This window comes from Haliotis rubra, unplaced genomic scaffold, assembly GCF_003918875.1.
Source record: "Haliotis rubra isolate DU_JTF1 unplaced genomic scaffold, ASM391887v1 Scf1367, whole genome shotgun sequence".
Taxonomy (NCBI): Eukaryota; Metazoa; Mollusca; class Gastropoda; order Lepetellida; family Haliotidae; genus Haliotis; species Haliotis rubra.
Genome location: NW_025765300.1, coordinates 185,368 through 204,419, shown reverse-complemented (window position 1 = coordinate 204,419; position 19,052 = coordinate 185,368). Strand labels below are relative to the sequence as shown.

Here is a 19,052-nt window from a genome sequence, read left to right as displayed (position 1 = left end):
TCCTGGGCTGACTCTGCTTCATCAGTCTGCTCTTGTCTGAGGGAAGAAAGTCCCAAAATTATCATCACTTTTCTGTTGTAAAACCCATTTGCAATAGCGTGTTGAATCCGCTCCCCCCAAGGCCGAAATATATTAAAGTTCATTCTCCACATGACATATAAGCTAGCAGTATTACTTGTCTTCAGATTCAATCAGGATACAGTTCATCATTTTACGCCAAATCTTGGTCGGTTTATTCCAATCTTTTGTCATTTAATCCTTTGCACGTATTTTTTGTGATATGTTTGCGACACTGACAGTGCATATCTTAGTACACCAGCAGGGAATGTACAAGTAATTCGTAGGAACAAAAAGCAATGGTCTTGTCAATTTTTCTTTTTTCTTTCACAGTCTGGTATATCAATAATCAAGGGAAATAAGAAGGGTCATGTAACCTACAATAATGATTTTATACATGGATGGAATGTTTACCTTTATCTGTGGCATCATCTGGTTTACGGAGATCAATGATGCAGTCTATGAAGCTCTGGACACTCCCCATCTTGTTGTCCCTCCACAATCGTCTCTCTGTCTGATGTTCAGGTCGAGGAACTGAAGGTTTCCACCGAAGCTTCCTTCAGAGTAGATTTTTGAATTTTCGATGGTCTGTTCATTGTCCATGCCACCATGAACTTCTCCAACAACAGTGGAGTCCTTGACAACACCACCTGCAACTCCAGCGACTTCTTTCATTTTGTGATCTGCATCGTTATCGTCCCCGTCAGGCTCACCTCTGCTGCCAGTGACACAAATAGCACTATTAACTATTTTCTGTTTGTTGCCCATTCCGGTCCTTCACCACGCCTACTACGGTGGAGTTGTCAACATCTCCCCTGTGACACCTGGGACACGTGTTGCATGTTGTCCTTTCTCCTCCAAGATGCCATCTCTCTTCTCTGACGCCTACAGCTTGTCCATCCTGTACACCTCTGGTCACGTGTTGCATGTTGTCCTCTTCCTCCAAGGCGTCATCTCACTTCTACAGCTTGTCCATCCTGTACACCTCTGGTCGTGTTGCATGTTGTCCTCTTCATCAAGATGTCATCTCCTTCTCTGACGCCTACAGCTTGTCCATCCTGTACACCTCTGGTCACGTGTTGCATGTTGTCCTCTTCCTCCAAGATGTCATCTCCTTCTCTGACGCCTACAGCTTGTCCATCCTGTACACCTCTGGTCACGTGTTGCATGTTGTCCTCTTCCTCCAAGATGTCATCTCCTTCTCTGACGCCTACAGCTTGTCCATCCTGTACACCTCTGGTCACGTGTTGCATGTTGTCCTCTTCCTCCAAGATGTCATCACCTTCTCTGACGCCTACAGCTTGTCCATCCTGTACACCTCTGGCCACGTGTTGTATGGTGTCGTCTTCCTCCAAGATGTCATCCCCTTCTCTGACGCCTACAACTTGTCCATCCTGTAGAGCTCTGGTCACGTGTTGTATGTTGTCCCCTTCATCCAAGATGGCTTCATCAGGAATTCCATTACTTTGTTCCTCCTTAACCATTTCGCCCTTCATCACTTCACGATGACATCCTTCAGATGAGTTAGTGTGAATTGATCTTTCTCTCATCAGCTTTCTAACGACTTTTGCGTTTTCTGTATTTCCCCTTGCAAAGCGTTCAATATCGGAATCAACTCTTTCAGCTGTTTGAGCTTCAAAATATTCAATTATTTCCTGCACCGGGTACTCTTTAGCTTCCATAGCTGATACAGTGTGAGTGTTTGATCCTCTCTCGCTGAAAGTTGTCGATTTGATTTCACGATGTTACCCTGTGTAAAGATGGAAATTATACATTATTTACATGGTTAATTTAGTTTTTAACTAGAAGTTCGTGTACACGTGATTTATAGACAATAACATTTATACATTTCACAGTTGAACATTTGAGCCTTCATTCACACAAAAACATTCACTTCCTTTCCTCAAAAGCAAACTATGGTAACAACGAAATATAATGAGTCACTAATATTTGTTCCTCATAACTGTAGTTCGTTAAGAATGGAAAACCTTACAGGAAAACGTAATCAAATTCAGTGTTGACTCCCATTACACTTACCAGGCCACGTGAACTGCTGCTCTCAAGGAAAGAATATGGAAATGAGCACATAATGTTCATAAACGTCCCTCTCCGTACTGGTGAGTGAGTGAGTGAGTTAAGATTTTAAGTCACATCGGCAATATTGCAGCCATATCGTGACTAAAGCAAGTTATAAATACATCAACAATTTAAGTGAAATTAGAAAATTCTGCCGACGAAGGACAGTAAAATAACTAGATTATCACAGATATAGATATAAAACTAGTAACTAAATCTAAAACATTTGAACTATACAAGACGATACAAATTAAAAAACAGGCTATTGATCACCAACAACTGAAGGTAGATCACCATACTAGGGACCATGGGGACTTACAGCCGTACTGGTGAGAGAAGATGTAAGGGGCAGACTAAACAAGCAAACCTACCCCAACCCGAAAAGGTTGGTAAGCCACAAAGAAGTCATGAAACGAACCTGCAGTGACAATGATAGAGACCCAGAACCAAACCAAGGTGAATGATCAGACTCAATTTGCCCACTGGACAGAACTGACATACCAAACCAAGCACGATCCTTCGGATGTTATACCTGTAAAGATTCGGGCTAGATCTTGTCGTAAGAGGCGACTAACAGGGTCGGGTGGTCAGGCTAACTGACTTGGTAGACACATGTGATCGTATTTCAGTTGCCTTCTCCCCACTGTAACAACAGCTCAGTTGGGAACTGGCGGTGCTCCCGTTGCTTTATATCACACCATGAGGCTCTCTTCCAAACGAGACTGGAGGAACTAAATCTCAGAGAAAGGGATATAAAATACCAGGCCTACCTCTACTGAACGATTGTCGAATCCGGCCTTGATGAAAGAATTGTGCCTGCAAGTACTGCCAAGCCACCCCCTGAATCTGAGGCTTTGGGTGGGTCGCCCCATTCTGATTGAGAAGACGCGGTTGCAAGGGTCAGAACAAAATTCTGTGCCAGAAAGCTGAGAATTACCAGCAACAACGACTGTCAGGAGCATACGAAACTCAGCTGGCTGAGTGGACAGCGCGGAACAAGGGGACTTTTGGGATCACGGTACGCTGTAATGTTCAGTCCAGGTGTCAGAGTTCAGGATGCTGGAGCAAAACTGATTCATCCTTCAATGGGCAAACAGATCCATCTGGAACGACCTGTACTTCTGGGAAATAATCCCAAATATTCTGACAGAGCATCCACTCGTGCAACTCTGTCCTAGGATAATCTTCCGCTTCCCTCAATTTCACGGAAGTAAAGAGAACGTCAGTGGGCGAGGCTAGCCACGTGTTGCCGGTAGGTGAAGTAGCTCTGGGTGGACTACCTCCACTAATCTAAGGGTCAGTGGGCGAGGCTAGCCACGTGTTGCCGGTAGGTGAGGTAGCTCTGGGGTGGACTACCTCCACCAATCTAAGGGTCAGTGGGCGAGGCTAGCCACGTGTTGCGGTAGGTGAGGTAGCTCGGGGTGGACTACCTCCACCAATCTAAGAGGTCAGTGGGCGAGGCTAGCCACGGGTTGCCGGTAGGTGAAGTAGCTCTGGGTGGACTACCTCCACCAATCTAAGGGTCAGTGGGCGAGGCTAGCCACGTGTTGCCGGGTAGGTGAAGTAGCTCTGGGTGGACTACCGCCACCAATCTAAGGGTCAGTGGGCGAGGCTAGCCACGTGTTGCCGGTAGGTGAGGTAGCTCTGGGTGGACTACCTCGACCAATCTAAGGGTCAGTGGGCGAGGCTAGCCACGTGTTGCCGGTAGGTGAGGTAGCTCTGGGTGGACTACCTGCACCAATCTAAGGGTCAGTGGGCGAGGCTAGCCACGTGTTGCCGGTAGGTGAGGTAGCTCTGGTAGGACTGCCTCGACCAATCTAAGGGTCAGTGGGCGAGGCTAGCCACGTGTTGCCGGTAGGTGAGGTAGCTCTGGGTGGACTTCCTCGACCAATCTAAGGGTCAGTGGGCGAGGCTAGCCACGTGTTGCCGGTAGGTGAGGTAGCTCTGGGTGGACTGCCTCGACCAATCTAAGGGTCAGTGGGCGAGGCTAGCCACGTGTTGCCGGTAGGTGAGGTAGCTCTGGGTGGACTGCCTCGACCAATCTAAGGGTCAGTGGGCGAGGCTAGCCACGTGTTGCCGGTAGGTGAGGTAGCTCGGGGTGGACTACCTCCACCAATCTAAGTGTCAGTGGGCGAGGCTAGCCACGTGTTGCCGGTAGGTGAGGTAGCTCTGGGTGGACTACCTCCACCAATCGAAGGGTCAGTGGGCGAGGGTAGCCACGTGTTGCCGGTAGGTGAGGTAGCTCTGGGTGGACTACCTCCACCAATCCAAGGGTCAGTGGGCGAGACTAGCCACGTGTTGCCGGTAGGTGAAGTAGCTCTGGGTGGACTACCTCCACCAATCCAAGGGTCAGTGGTCGAGGCTAGCCACGTGTTGCCGGTAGGTGAGGTAGCTCTGGGTGGACTGCCTCGACCAATCTAAGGGTCAGTGGGCGAGGCTAGCCACGTGTTGCCAGTAGGTGAGGTAGCTCTGGGTGGACTGCCTCCACCAATCTAAGGGTCAGTGGGCGAGGCTAGCCACGTGTTGCCTGTAGGTGAGGTAGCTCTGGGTGGACTGCCTCGACCAATCTAAGGGTCAGTGGGCGAGGCTAGCCACGTGTTGCCGGTAGGTGAGGTAGCTCTGGGTGGACTACCTGCACCAATCTAAGGGTCAGTGGGCGAGGCTAGCCACGTGTTGCCGGTAGGTGAAGTAGCTCTGGGTGGACTACCTCCACCAATCTAAGGGTCAGTGGGCAAGCAATTGCGAGCCCCACCTGCGACCAGGCTTAATAACACATGTCCTAATGTCACAAACCAGAAATAAGTGCTGTGTCGTCTTCAAGACGAAATGATAATAAAGGACAATCTACATACTCTATCTGCATTCTCAGACATTGTAAGTCAGCACTAGGAGACTAGGGTGCTTCTGGCTACCTATGTATATCCGGTAGGGAGGTTACTCTGGGTGGGCTAGCTTGAACAATCCAAGATATAATAATCATCGTCTTTTCTGTTACTTAAGATGCACGTGAAGCAAAATGCATATATCTACTGTTACGAGAGTGTGTTTTTTTTGTAATTTGTATTAACATTGGTTAGATGATATTCATTATGGGTCAGAGTGTTTAAAGTTTTGAGTGTTGGTTGTGGATTCACATTTTTCCGTCATATATGTTCAAAGTCAATAGTATTTTTAGCCGCACGCCTTTTGGTAGCACTCAAGAGTTACCTGCCCTTAACTATCTATTTCCGGCCGTCGTCATGTCGTAAACTTGACGCCGATCCAGAAGATTCTGAGTGAATAATGATACAGCCATGCTTTGCTCGAAAGTACAAGAATCTGTGTCAGTATATATATAGGCTGGCTGTTGTGTTGTGCGACACAGGGATTGACACACGGACTAACACACGGAATTACTCGGACCGTGTCATATCACTGGAGTTGTGCCTGCCCATTGTTTGCCTTCCACATAGTCTGACCCTGACCCTGATTCCATACCTTTGTCACGGCAATTATTTAACCGTAACACTACGAAAACATAACAGATCTTTCTCGGCAGTTCTAAGCGTCACCATACATTTCTTATACCATAGTCGTAAACGCTGCCACATAACAGTATGTACTTGGGAAGTACATTTTACATTTGTTTTGTTGTATCTCCATTATTATATTTTTGAATGATATGTCAGGCACTTATTAGATGTACCCAGGGGAAACTACAGCTCGCTTCTTTCTTTTTCACGGCCTGGCGTCATTATGTGCAACATTATCAAAGCTGTTTTAGTAATAAAGTTGAATAGACAGTAAACTGCGGTCGTGTCGAACTGAAAGGAACTAGATTTTTAGTTCGTTATAACCCTAGTTCGTTTTACGCATTGGACTAAAATGTACAGCAGGTGATCAGGACCAGGAACACTGCGATTACGTCCGCCTGGCTTTAACCACAATTTCAGTTCCTTTCTTTTCCTAATAACCTGCTACACCCGTTCAGACTAATGTTTTCACATACATATGTCCGGACCTGACATATTATAGATCCTGTTGAACCGAGAGTCCGTGATACAGACTTTCTGTCAGACAACAGAGAGCCCTATACTGACACTAGTGTCTGTTTACGGGCAATCAGTGGAAGAAGTAATGTCTGGCTTGTCAACATTAAGAAAGTACTTACCATTGATTCCGAGGTGTCGGGTTTGTATATCCAGTTTATGTTGTCTCTGGCTCGTGAGCTAATGACGGAGTGTATGGGAATCCCGGGAGATTAGCTATTTCATGGTCACACGCGATGTAACAGGAAAAGGGCTACATTGTCATGAAATGCATACTTTTGTCCTCGTACAGCACACATACGATCCAGAACGTCCAATGACTGTCTTCGTGAGCATCGATGTATGCTAGTTGGATACAATTATATGTGTCAAACAAATAATTTATTCTGTACCCCAAGTAGCAAGGATTAACATACACTACCTGTGTGAATTCTGGTTGCGGTGTGTTATACCATCAACACAGTGAGCGTTTATTCTGTACCCCAAGTAGTAAGTGTTAACATACACTACCTGTGTGACTTCTGGTAGTGGTGTGTTATACCATCAACACAGTGGGTGTTAACATACACTACCTGTGTGACTTCTGGTAGTGGTGTGTTATACCATCAACACAGTGGGTGTTTATTCTGTACCCCAAGTAGCAAGGGTTAACATACTCTATCTGTGTGAGCTCTGATAGTGGTGTGTTATACCATCAACACAGCGGATGTTTATTCTGTACCCCAAGAAGCAAGGGTTAACATACACTACCTGTATGACTTCTGGTAGTGGTGTGTTATACCATCAACACAGTGGGTGTTTATTCTGTACCCCAAGAAGCAAGGGTTAACATACACTACCTGTGTGACTTCTGGGAGGGGTGCGTTATACTATCAACACAGTGGGTGTTTATTCTGTACCCCAAGTAGCAAGGGTTAACATACACTACCTGTGTGACTTCTGGGAGGGGTGTGTTATACTATCAACACAGTGGGTGTTTATTCTGTACCCTGATCAAGCAGCAAGGGTTAACATACTCTACCTGTGTGAGCTCTGATAGTGGTGTGTTATACCATCAACACAGCGGGTGTTTATTCTGCACCCCAAGAAGGAAGGGTTAACATACACAACCTGTGTGACTTCTGGTAGTGGTGTGTTATACCATCAACACAGTGTGTGTTCATTCTGTACCCCAAGTAGCAAGGGTTAACATACACTCACCTGTGTGAGCTCTGATAGTGGTGTGTTATACCATCAACACAGCGGTGTTTATTCTGTACCCCAAGAAGGAAGGGTTAACATACACAACCTGTGACTTCTGGTAGTGGTGTGTTATACCATCAACACAGTGTGTGTTCATTCCTGTACCCCAAGCAGCAAGGGTTAACATACTCTACCTGTGTGAGCTCTGATAGTGGTGTGTTATACCATCAACACAGTGGGTGTTTATTCTGCACCCCAAGTAGCAAGGGTTAACATACACTACCTGTGTGATTTCTGGTAGTGGTGTGTTATACCATCAACACAGTGGCTGTTTATTCTGTACCCCAAGTACCAAGGGTTAACATACACTACTTGTGTGAGCTCTGGTAGTGGTGTGTTATACCATCAACACAGTGGGTGTTTATTCTGTACCCAAAGAAGCAGGGGTTAACATACACTACCTATATGACTTCTAGTAGTGTGGTGTGTTATACCATCAACACAGTGGGTGTTTATTCTGTACCCCAAGAAGCAAGGGTTAACATACACTACCTGTGTGACTTCTGGTAGTGGTGTGTTATACCATCAACACAGTGGGTGTTCATTCTGTACCCCAAGTAGCAAGGGTTAACATACACTACCTGTGTGACTACTGGTAGTGGTGTGTGTGTTATACCATCAACACAGTGGGTGTTTATTCTGTACCCCAAGTAGGAAGGGTTAACATACTCTACCTGTGTGAGCTCTGATAGCGGTGTGTTATACCATCAACACAGTGGCTGTGTATTCTGTACCCCAAGCATCAAGGATTAACATACACTACCTGTGTGACTTCTGGTAGTGGTGTGTTATACCATCAACACAGTGGGTGTTTATTCTGTACCCCAAGTAGGAAGGGTTAACATACTCTACCTGTGTGAGCTCTGATAGCGGTGTGTTATACCATCAACACAGCGGGTGTTTATTCTATACCCTCAAGAAGCAAGGGTTAACATACACTACCTGTGTGACTTCTGGTAGTGGTGTGTTATACCATCAACCAATGGGTGTTCATTCTGTACCCCAAGTAGCAAGGGTTAACATACGCTACATGTGTGACTACTGATAGGGGTGTGTTATACCATCAACACAGTGGGTGTTCATTCTGTACCCCAAGTAGCAAGGGTTAACATACACTACCTGTGTGACCTCTGGTAGGGGGTGTGTTATACCATCAACACAGTGGGTGTTCATTCTGTACCCCAAGTAGCAAGGGTTAACATACACTACCTGTGTGACCTCTGGTAGTGGTGTGTTATACCACCAACACAGTGGGTGTTTATTCTGTACCCCAATTAGCAAGGGTTTACATACACCACCTGTGTGAGCTCTGGTAGTGGTGTGTTAAACCATCAACACAGTGGGTGTTTATTCTGTACCCCAAGCAGCAAGGGTTAACATACACTACCTGTGGGAATTCTGGTTGGGGTGTGTTATACCATCAACACAGTGGGTGTCTATTCTGTACCCCAAGTAGCAGGGGTTAACATTCACAACCTGTGGGAATTCTGATAGTGGTGTCTTATACCATCAACACAATGGGTGTTTATCCTGTACCCCAAGTAGCAAGGGTTAACATACACTACCTGTGTGAGCTCTGGTAGTGGTATGTTATACCATTAACACAGTGGGTGTTTATTCTGTATCCCAAGTAGCAAGGGTTAACATACACTACCTGTGTGACTTCTGGTAGTGGTGTGTTATACCATCAACACAGTGGGTGTTCATTCTGTACCCCAAGTAGCAGGGTTAACATACACTACCTGTGTGACTTCTGGTAGTGATGTGTTATACCATCAACACAGTGGCTGTGTATTCTGTACCCCAAGTATCAAGGGTTAACATACACTACCTGTGTGACTTCTGGTAGTGATGTGTTATACCCTCAACACAGTGGGTGTTTATTCTGTACCCCAAGTAGTAAGGGTTAACATACACAACTTGTGTGACTACTGGTAGTGGTGTGTTATACCACCAACACAGTTGGTGTTCATTCTGTACCCCAAGTAGCAAGGGTTAACATACACTACCTGTGTGACTTCTGGTAGTGGTGTGTTATACCATTAACACAGTGGGTGTTCATTCTGTACCCCAAGTAGCAAGGGTTAACATACACTACCTGTGTGAGCTCTGGTAGTGGTGTGTTATACCATCAACTCAGTGGGTGTTTATCCTGTACCCCAAGAAGCAAGGGTTAACATACACTACCTGTGTGACTTCTGGTAGTGGTGTGTTATACCATCAACACAGTGGGTGTTTATTCTGTACCACAAGTAGCAAGGGTTAACATACACTACCTGTGTGAGCTCTGGTAGTGGTGTGTTATACCATCAACACATTGGGTGTTTATTCTGTACCCCAAGTAGCAAGGGTTAACATACACTACCTGTGTGACTTCTGGTAGTGATGTGTTATACCATCAACACAGTGGGTGTCCATTCTGTACCCCAAGTAGCAAGGGTTAACATACACAACCTCTGTTGTGGTGTGTTATACGGGGTCTTCTTTTTGTAGGTTGGCAAATCACTGAAGCAGAATAAGCTGCTACAATAGATGTCACTGTTAGAGAATGAACCTGTTATGCTTATACCATCGATATAGTCGGTGTTTATTCTATACCCCAAGCAGCAAGTTTTAACATACTTTTTGTTGGTGTGAATTTGATTCCTTATAATCACACGATAACGCTTATCCCCACGTGTAGTGTAATGACGAGTTTGTAGTTGCACCAAGAGTTCCGTGTGGCTGTTTTCTTCTTAATGAGCCGATGTTTTCCCCACATAAGTAACCAGGATGTGACACTGTAATCTCGTGGAGTGTTATTGGTTTGATTACACAATGGGATAGGTACATGTCAGTGCTTAACTGGCCTCGATGTTTAGGCAGGGTGACCTGATAAGACGTTGATATGGGGCTGCAGCCCTCTCTTACCCAGAGTCCAATGCGACCAGCATAGTATATCTACTTCATGCAGCCATCATATGAAGATTCGTCACATCGTAAACTGTCCATTAAGACAATGTTTGATTGTGTTATTTCTCTGTACGTTTTTGTACGATTCTACATATATAATATATAATTGTTAATCTGCATTGAGAAAATACCCTAAGGCTTTTAAAGATAGTTCATCAACCTTGTGTACAATGTTCAGGTGCACCTCCTGTCATGGACGCTCTGTGTATACATAACGATATGGTCACAATGATGTATAAATGTGTATTGTCGCTTATCTACTTCGCGCATTTGTAGTGGAATAATTATTTATAAATGCAAACTTACACGAAGGGTTCTGTTGATTTCAAAACAAACGCGTTTATTTTCAAAGAAGAGAAAAGTCTGATCCCGTGATATGCTAATTAGCATGTGCCAGAGGCGTTAGGCTAATACTGCGCAGGTGCCTGGACTGCCGAATGTTGCTAAATGTCCTCCACGGATCTGGTGGTTCGCCCAGATGACTTGGTTGATACATGGTTAAGAACAAACCTCCACAATAATTGTTAACTCTACATACGAGTGAAGGTCTTGATTCTACATTTATTATTAACGCAAACAAGGCGTGTTTAAAGGTACAACTCAGGTTCTACAAGTGTTCATAGCATGAACATCACACGATTAAAGTAAAAACGCTCTTCTACTTGTCATAACACTAACAACACGTGTTTAAAGGTACAACTCAGGTTCTACAAGTGTTCAGAGCACTAACATCACACGATTAAAGTTAAAACGCTCTTCTACTTGACATAACACTAACAAGACGTGTTTAAAGATACAACTCAGGTTCTACAAGTGTTCGGAGCACTAACATCACACGATTAAAGTTAAATCGCTCTTCTACTTGACATAACGCTAACAAGACGTGTTTAAAGATACAACTCAGGTTCTACAAGTGTTCGGAGCACTATCATCACACGATTAAAGTTAAAACGCTCTTCTACTTGACATAACGCTAACAAGACGTGTTTAAAGGTACAACTCAGGTTCTACAAGTGTTCAGAACACTAACATCACACGATTAAAGTTAAAACGCTCTTCTACTTGACATAACGCTAACAAGACGTGTTTAAAGATACAACTCAGGTTCTACAAGTGTTCAGAGCACTAACATCACACGATTAAAGTTAAAACGCTCTTCTACTTGACATAACACTAACAAGACGTGTTTAAAGATACAACTCAGGTTCTACAAGTGTTCAGAGCACTAACATCACACGATTCAAGTTAAAACGCTCTTCTACTTGACATAACGCTAACAAGACGTGTTTAAAGGTACAACTCAGGTTCTACAAGTGTTCAGAGCACTAACATCACACGATTAAAGTTAAAACGCTCTTCTACTTGACATAACGCTAACAAGACGTGTTTAAAGGTACAACTCAGGTTCTACAAGTGTTCATAGCACTAACATCACACGATTAAAGATAAAATGCGCTTCTACTTGATATAACACTAACAACACATTATTAGAGGTACACTTCAGTCCTACAATTACTGGTAATACTAACAACATGTGATTAAATATAAACCTCAGTTCTACAATTATTAAAATCGCTAGCAACATGTGACAAAATAAACGTCAGTTCTACAATCATTAATAACACAAACAGCACATGATTAATAATTAACTTCAGTTATACAATTATCAATGACAATACACAACACATGATTAAAACCACACATAAGTTCCGCAACATGTCATGCTTTTTCCCGATTCGTCAAAAAAATGTTTAATTCAAGCAAACATCTTTCATGAAGACATTTCAGTTTGAAATTAATAGCTGGCGCTGATCTGGATGCCTCATCGTCAACACTGGTTACAACTACGTCGACAGTAAATCAGCATGTAGCCGGCGTTCCTCGCACACTCTCCAAACCTGGCCCAAGAGTCACAATACTGCCCCATGTCTAGGCACGGCGGACCTGCAATGTTACTTTCCTAAATGAATAAATTCATTAACAAGTAATGTACATTATTTTAGGATATTTCAACTGTCGCTTTAGCCCGTTGTCACTCCAGCTACCCTAGCAACATACTCAACACAGTGAGAAACGTGGAACCCGTGTTACTTGTAATAATTGTACGGAAAATGGGCAACGATATGTACACTGTTGAATGTGGTCTTGGCGAACAACATGAAAAAGTTTAAACGGACTGAAACACGACAAACATGTGCAGTGCGGTACAGATTTTCACACAGTAAACAGTCTGTGGACGAGTGCAGTCATGGGCACCGTTACACAGGCATACGTCATCTCCGCAACAGATGTATGACTGTAGCCTCCTGATCAGTGGTAAAGACTCAGCCAAGATCTACAGAAATCGACTATGAACGGCAGGTATACGAGTTACACAACACCTACCCTGACGCAGTTCTATGGTGCTCATTGTTTTCGATGGGTCCGCAGACATGCCAGATTCAACAAGAGGTAGAGGGGCGGGATTGTCTTCAGTGACAAATCACGCTTCACAATACGCAATATATTTGGCATGACGCCAGTTCGGCACAGGAGTTAGGGGGAACGTCATGCACTGTCTTCGTGGGGCTGATCGATTTGAAGGGACCAGGTAAATGGTTAGGGGAGCATTTGCTGCCAACGGTCGCTGTCGGCTGATTGCCGACTGGGGGAATCATTCTGCTATGCGCTTTCATGTTAAGGTTTGTCAGCCCTTCTGCCATTCTTTCAGCAACATGGTCCTGGGCTGATATTTCAACATGAACACGTCACTCCTGAACTACAGTTTAAACGTCTTTTGTAACAGCTGTTTCCAGGCTAAGCCTTACCTGGAGTAGTTGTAGTAGTAGTGGTACTCGTAGTAGTTGTAGTCGTGGCCGTTGTAGGTGTGTCGGTAGATGTAAGGCGGGTTGTGGTTTTTGTAGCTGGTAGCGTAAAGTTGAAACTTGTTGCACAGAGGCGGATGTTGCACTGGACCGTGTCACAGCACTGGAAGCAGAGCCTTGGTAGTGTGTCACGGCGCCCTACCATCGTCTGTAGGGTCTTGTACATGTCACAGATCTGTGATAACACAGAGGTTTCTTTCAATATCTTATATATGTCGATATATTTAGGATGTGTCTCGGCGACTTCGTCTGTACGGTATTGTACATGTCACAGATCTGTGATAACAGAGAGGTACCTGTCAATATCTTATATATGTCGATATATTTAGGATGTGTCTCGGCGACCTAGCTCGTCTGTAGGGTCTTGTACATGTCACAGATCGGTGATAACACAGAGGTACCTTTCAATATCTTATATATGTCGATATAGTTAGGATGTGTCACGGCGACCTAGCTCGTCTGTAGGCATTGCGATGTGTGCACTTAACAGGTGTAAAACTTTGTGTATATCAGGTGCCTTGCGATCTAACAAAATCCTGTTTTCATGACATTCCATTAACAACACAATACATGATATCGGTCGTAACAGTTATACAGTATTTATGACGTGTAAGTCACAATCAAAGCATTTCAAAAATAATTACGTTGTTTTTCTCGAAATTATTCATGCAAAGCAGGTGTGTACTTTCTTTCGGACGTCAGTATATTTACATACCTGCCTGCTTTCACATCCAAGTCTATAGGCGTGGCGACCTTTGTCATCTATATACTCTCGGGTGAAGCAGATCTGTGACACACAGTCAATGTATCAGTTGAGTGTGCCTCAAATGTTCCAAATGTTGTAAGCGTTACAAAAAAAAAACGATTTAAAGTACTTCAGCGTTGGAGGTGGGGTAGCCTTGGGTTAAAGAGTTCGCCCGTTACACCGAAGACCCGAGTTTGATTCTCAACATAAGTACAACATGTGAAGCACAATTTGGTATCCCCGCCGTGATATTGTTAGAATACTGTTAATAGTGGCGTAGAATCATACTCACTCACTTCATGTGAGTGTGTGTGGTGTAGGTTTCTACAGGTACTAGACCGTAGTTGAGTCCTTGTGGACTGGCAGGGGGGTGGGTTGGGGGCGGTTGTGTGATATAGGTAAAGGTGTCTACCTCGTCCCGACCACACAGTTCATAGGTCGTGCAGGACTCGGGAGAAGAGGCGTCGTTACAGGATCTGCACAATACGTCGTTGTCTGGAACCAAACATACACTGACGTTGTTACATACAGTGACGTTGTTGGATGCAGTGCTGTTATGACATACAGTGGTGTTATAACACACAGTGACGTTATCACAATCAGCGACGTTATCACAATCAGTGACGTTATTACAAGCAGAGACGTTATTACAAGCAGAGACGTTATTACAGTCAGTGACGTTATTACAAGCAGAGACGTTATTACAATCAGTGACGTTATTACAAGCAGAGACGTTATTACAAACAGTGGTGTTATTACAAGCAGAGACGTTATGATATACATAGAGAATACTAAAAGATGTCCCGTGTAATACCGTATTTATGAAACTCGCTCGTTAGATACCAAAACCAGTTACGAATTTCATAAATATGGTATTACACGGGACATAGTTTAGTATTTTATTTACTCACCCAACATTAGCAAAATAATATCAAGCAAACTACTATTGTGACAGACGTATTAGCATTATGACGTCATAACTGTAACCCACTTTGGCGTCATACGTACGACATCACGTGATGTGTAATAACATTGTAAAATTATAAAACAGTGATATCTTCAACGGGTGAGTAATAAAGTTGTGTTATTGCACACAGTGACGTTATTTCAAACAGTGACGTTATTACAAGCAGAGGCGTTATGATATACAGTGGTGTTCTTGCACACAGTGACGTTATTGCAAACAGTGACGTCATTACTCGCACTAACGTTTTTACATACGTCATGACTCACAGTGACGTTTCTGCTTATACTGTTGTTGTTTACACTCAGTGACGTTATTGCAGTTAGTAACGTCATGACTCACAGTGACGTTTCTACATATACTGCTGTTATTACACATAATGCCGTTATTACAAGTGACGTCATTACTCACAGTGACCTCATTACGCACTTCGACGTTGATATATACGGTGATGTTATTCAAAACAGAGACGTTATTGGGTACACTGACACGATTACACGTCGTGGGTTTAATTACAGACTCGTTTTACACACTGGGACATGTTTACAAACAGTGGCGTCCTGTATAAAGTGAGGCTGCTACACACAGGTGTACATACACACTGTTACATAAAGATGCACATTTACATATTAATTGACTTCATTGTGCCATTCAGTGACTGTTCTTCCATATTTCTACTGTCGAGTGTCCTCTCTATCCAATGTACTTACTGACAGGCGCTTTCACTGCGACGTGTCTTCCTCCAACACAGGCGACCACCAGCTGCAGAAACACACCCAAGATTAACAAGGAAATGTATTTACTATTACTGAAACTTAGGACATGGTGAAGTTTCGGTTTCATGAGGCGTATTGAGACTGTGAAATGTGCTGAGTTAAATTGAAACCATGCAGCTGAATTTTTTATAATTGAAACATTATCAATCGGGCACTCCCATCACAAAGGTCATATTGAGCACAAAGCTTGATATTATCACACAAACAGTACTTTGTAACAGCAGGTAGTATCGTTATACTCAACATTAATCGCGATATAACCGACCGGAAGGTATTGATGTAGTACGTGTCGTCACCATGGTTAGTATATAGCAGAAACAACACGATAACCTCCTAGCTGTAATATGGAGGTCAATCCAGTTCAACACGTGTAGCAGTTCACGGGTATAACTTTGTACAGGTATCTCAACACGTACAGTGTAGAAACTGTACACCCACCAGGAGGCTGGGCAACAGGTTCAGGGTTGTCATTGTTGGACCTCTAGAACTGGTCAAGAAGCGTCGAGAAAACAACTTCAGTCTGACTGACCGAAATACAGTCATGACCCACAGGTCTTATCATGGACAGATTTCGAAGGTTGGGCTAAATATGCACTCTATAGGAATTCTTATGGGGTCAAAACTTGATTAAACTTCTTCTCCGTTGTTTCTCGCTGGGCCTATTGTCGTCCCAGACAATGGATATTAACAACATACGGTGATGTTGTTTTAGGCCGCACTCAGCAAAACATTCAGACTATAAGACCGCATGTGCTGGAAGTGTGAGTGAGTGAGTTTAGTTTTACGCCACATTCAGACTAAAAGACCGCATGTGTTGGAAGTGTGAGTGAGTGAGTTTAGTTTTACGCCACATTCAGACTATAAGACCGCATGTGTTGGAAGTGTGAGTGAGTGAGTTTAGTTTTACGCCAAATTCAGACTATAAGACCGCATGTGTTGGAAGTGTGAGTGAGTGAGTTAAGTTTTACGCCACATTCAGACTATAAGATCGTGTGCGTGTTGGAAGTATGAGTGAGTGAGTTTAGTTTTACGCCACATTCAGACTATAAGACCGCATGTGTTGGAAGTGTGAGTGAGTGAGTTTAGTTTTACGCCACATTCAGACTATAAGACCGAATGTGTTGGAAGTGTGACCGAGTGAGTTTAGTTTTACGCCAAATTCAGATTATAAGACCGCATGTGTTGGAAGTGTGGGTGAGTGAGTTTAGTTTTACGCCACATTCAGACTATAAGACCGCGTGTGTTGGAAGTATGAGTGAGTGAGTTTAGTTTTACGCCACATTCAGCAATATTCAAGCTATATGGTGACGGACTGTAAATAATCGAGTCTGGATCAGATAATCCAGTGATCAACAGCATGCGCATCGATCTACGCAGTTGGGATACGATGACATGTGTCAACCAAGTCTCGACAAGTATGGCTTACTGAAGATCAGTTCCAACCCGGATCTTCACGGGCGTTGCAAGTATGTGAGTGTGTGTGTGTGTGTGGTTTTGTTTTTTTGGGTGGGTGGGTGGGGGTTTGCTGCTCTTGCGTCGCGCATTCTTTGTTTCAGTCATTCAGTCATATGGCGACAAAACCAAGTCCACATTTTAATTAAAGAATACAAAGGGGTTTCTGAAAATACGTATTTCTTCACAAGGGTATTTTTGCAAATATGCTGCGTCAAAAAAGAAACTTCACATTCTTTCTTCAGGGCACTATAAAACAACAAGAGATGGTAAGAAGGTTAAATTGTTATTATTTCATTGCTGAGATCTGTATGATGTACTCGATACACTGACAGTGCCATAATCATTTCCATTAGTTACACCGCCGTTCCAAAACATGGGTATACAGAATGTCAAGTCACAATATGGACGTCGAGAATAAAAATTGGCAGCCCGCAACCGATTTCGAATGGTCTGTGAGGACAGTCGACCTCTAAACATCTCAGCCCTGGTTCGTGTAGCCGGCAGGAATCTGTCACGTAGGTTACGTATTTCGATTTGACGGTCTTCTTCTCGTGACGTCACACGTGGACGACCCGACCTTGGGCGATCAGAAGTGGTGCCAGTTTGTTGTAGACGACCTCGCAAGTCATACACAGTACGACGGCTGCATCCCATTGCTCTTGCGACGTCAATAACTGATCTTCCCGCTTTCAACATGCCAACGGCACGTTCACGTTGCACATTTGACAATCGTGCCATTTCAAGTACCTTTAGAACTGTGGTTTAAAAGTGTTTTTTTCAATTCTTGAGGCCAATGCAAACACGTGCATATGAAGAAAACTTCGATGCGAAGATCACGTGATCGACTGCACGTGCACAACCTGATTTGGCACTAACGTCATTTGCACGACGAATGGATGGGTTTGAGTAGGTTTTGCTAACGTTTTTCTAGAGTCGAAAGATAGGGGATCCCATTTCGGATACATAGATGTATCATCAGAGAAAAATTATTCATTATTTTTCAAATTACATTTTGTGAAGTTTCTTTTTTGACTCAGTATAGAAACGTCTGTGTAACAAATTCCAAAACGGCCAATTTGTCATACATACAGAAACTATTTGTGATAGAGACCTTTTGTTCTCGAGTAGTTCAGAATGAGATGCCCGCTCATGCAGCCGAGATCCTCCAGATTGTTGTTTCATAATGTGAATCCCTTGCACCTGAAAAGTCCACAGAATCAGAATATGCTTGATGATGAACGTTCCATTGCAAGAGACAAACTCAGGAGGTTCCTCTCCATCCGTTCTCAGCAGATAGTCCTGAGTAAACCGAATGTGGCCAATACGACATCGTCGTAAATTACCTCGTCACGTCTTGACTGAGAACCCACGTAGATATACCAGATTGTTGGTTTCAGAACGTATTTCTTTCCTCTTGGGTGTCCCACCTTTTTGCATAAGATACCGAGTATAACTTTTGATAGTAGGTAATTAACGAGTATGTGGAGAAACAGAATTGTGTGCGTGTTCGGGGTTGTTGGGGAGTGTGTGTGTCCTGTGCTAGGGGACAAAGTGGACGGTATCACCCACTTCAGAACTGTAGGTTCCCACGGCATTATGTGACATTCAGCAGGCTCTGGAGGCTTGCAAGATCTACAAACATACTTGGCAGTAGCAGGTGACACCTACCATGATACATGTACATAACACCTACCATGATACATGTACATAACACCTACCATGATACATGTACATAACACCTACCATGATACATGTACATAACACCTACCATGATACATGTACATAACACCTACCATGATACATGTACATAACACCTACCGTGATACATGTACATAACACCTACCATGATACATGTACATAACACCTACCATGATGCATGTACATAACACCTAC

The 19,052-nt window shown here is 43.7% G+C and overlaps 2 protein-coding genes across 2 annotated transcripts; both read right to left on the bottom strand.

The window, feature by feature from the left end:
- Positions 1-1,007: 1,007 nt before the first annotated feature.
- On the bottom strand, positions 1,008-6,503 carry LOC124268168. The gene is made up of 2 exons (XM_046703189.1): positions 6,284-6,503; positions 1,008-1,807 (listed from the first exon to the last, which is right to left on the bottom strand). The coding sequence occupies exon 2, from the start codon at positions 1,737-1,739 to the stop codon at positions 1,008-1,010; it is 732 nt and encodes a 243-aa protein (XP_046559145.1). The 5' UTR covers positions 1,740-1,807; positions 6,284-6,503.
- Positions 6,504-10,896: 4,393 nt separating this feature from the next.
- Positions 10,897-15,755, bottom strand: LOC124268164 (zinc metalloproteinase nas-14-like). Its single transcript, XM_046703185.1, has 5 exons — positions 15,639-15,755; positions 14,377-14,459; positions 13,935-14,006; positions 13,163-13,394; positions 10,897-12,299 (listed from the first exon to the last, which is right to left on the bottom strand). Exons 4-5 carry the CDS (start codon positions 13,383-13,385, stop codon positions 12,184-12,186), a joined length of 339 nt encoding a protein of 112 aa, XP_046559141.1. The 5' UTR covers positions 13,386-13,394; positions 13,935-14,006; positions 14,377-14,459; positions 15,639-15,755; the 3' UTR covers positions 10,897-12,183.
- Between the last annotated feature and the right edge of the window lie 3,297 nt (positions 15,756-19,052).

Coding starts and splice junctions, on each gene's coding strand:
- LOC124268168 (XM_046703189.1), bottom strand. CDS start 1,739: ATGGAAGCTAAAGAGTACCCGGTGCAGGAAATAATTGAATATTTTGAA.
- LOC124268164 (XM_046703185.1), bottom strand. CDS start 13,385: ATGTACAAGACCCTACAGACGATGGTAGGGCGCCGTGACACACTACCA. Junction 12,300..13,162: donor TACTACTACAACTACTCCAG/GTAAGGCTTAGC, acceptor GTAACATTGCAG/GTCCGCCGTGCCTAGACATG.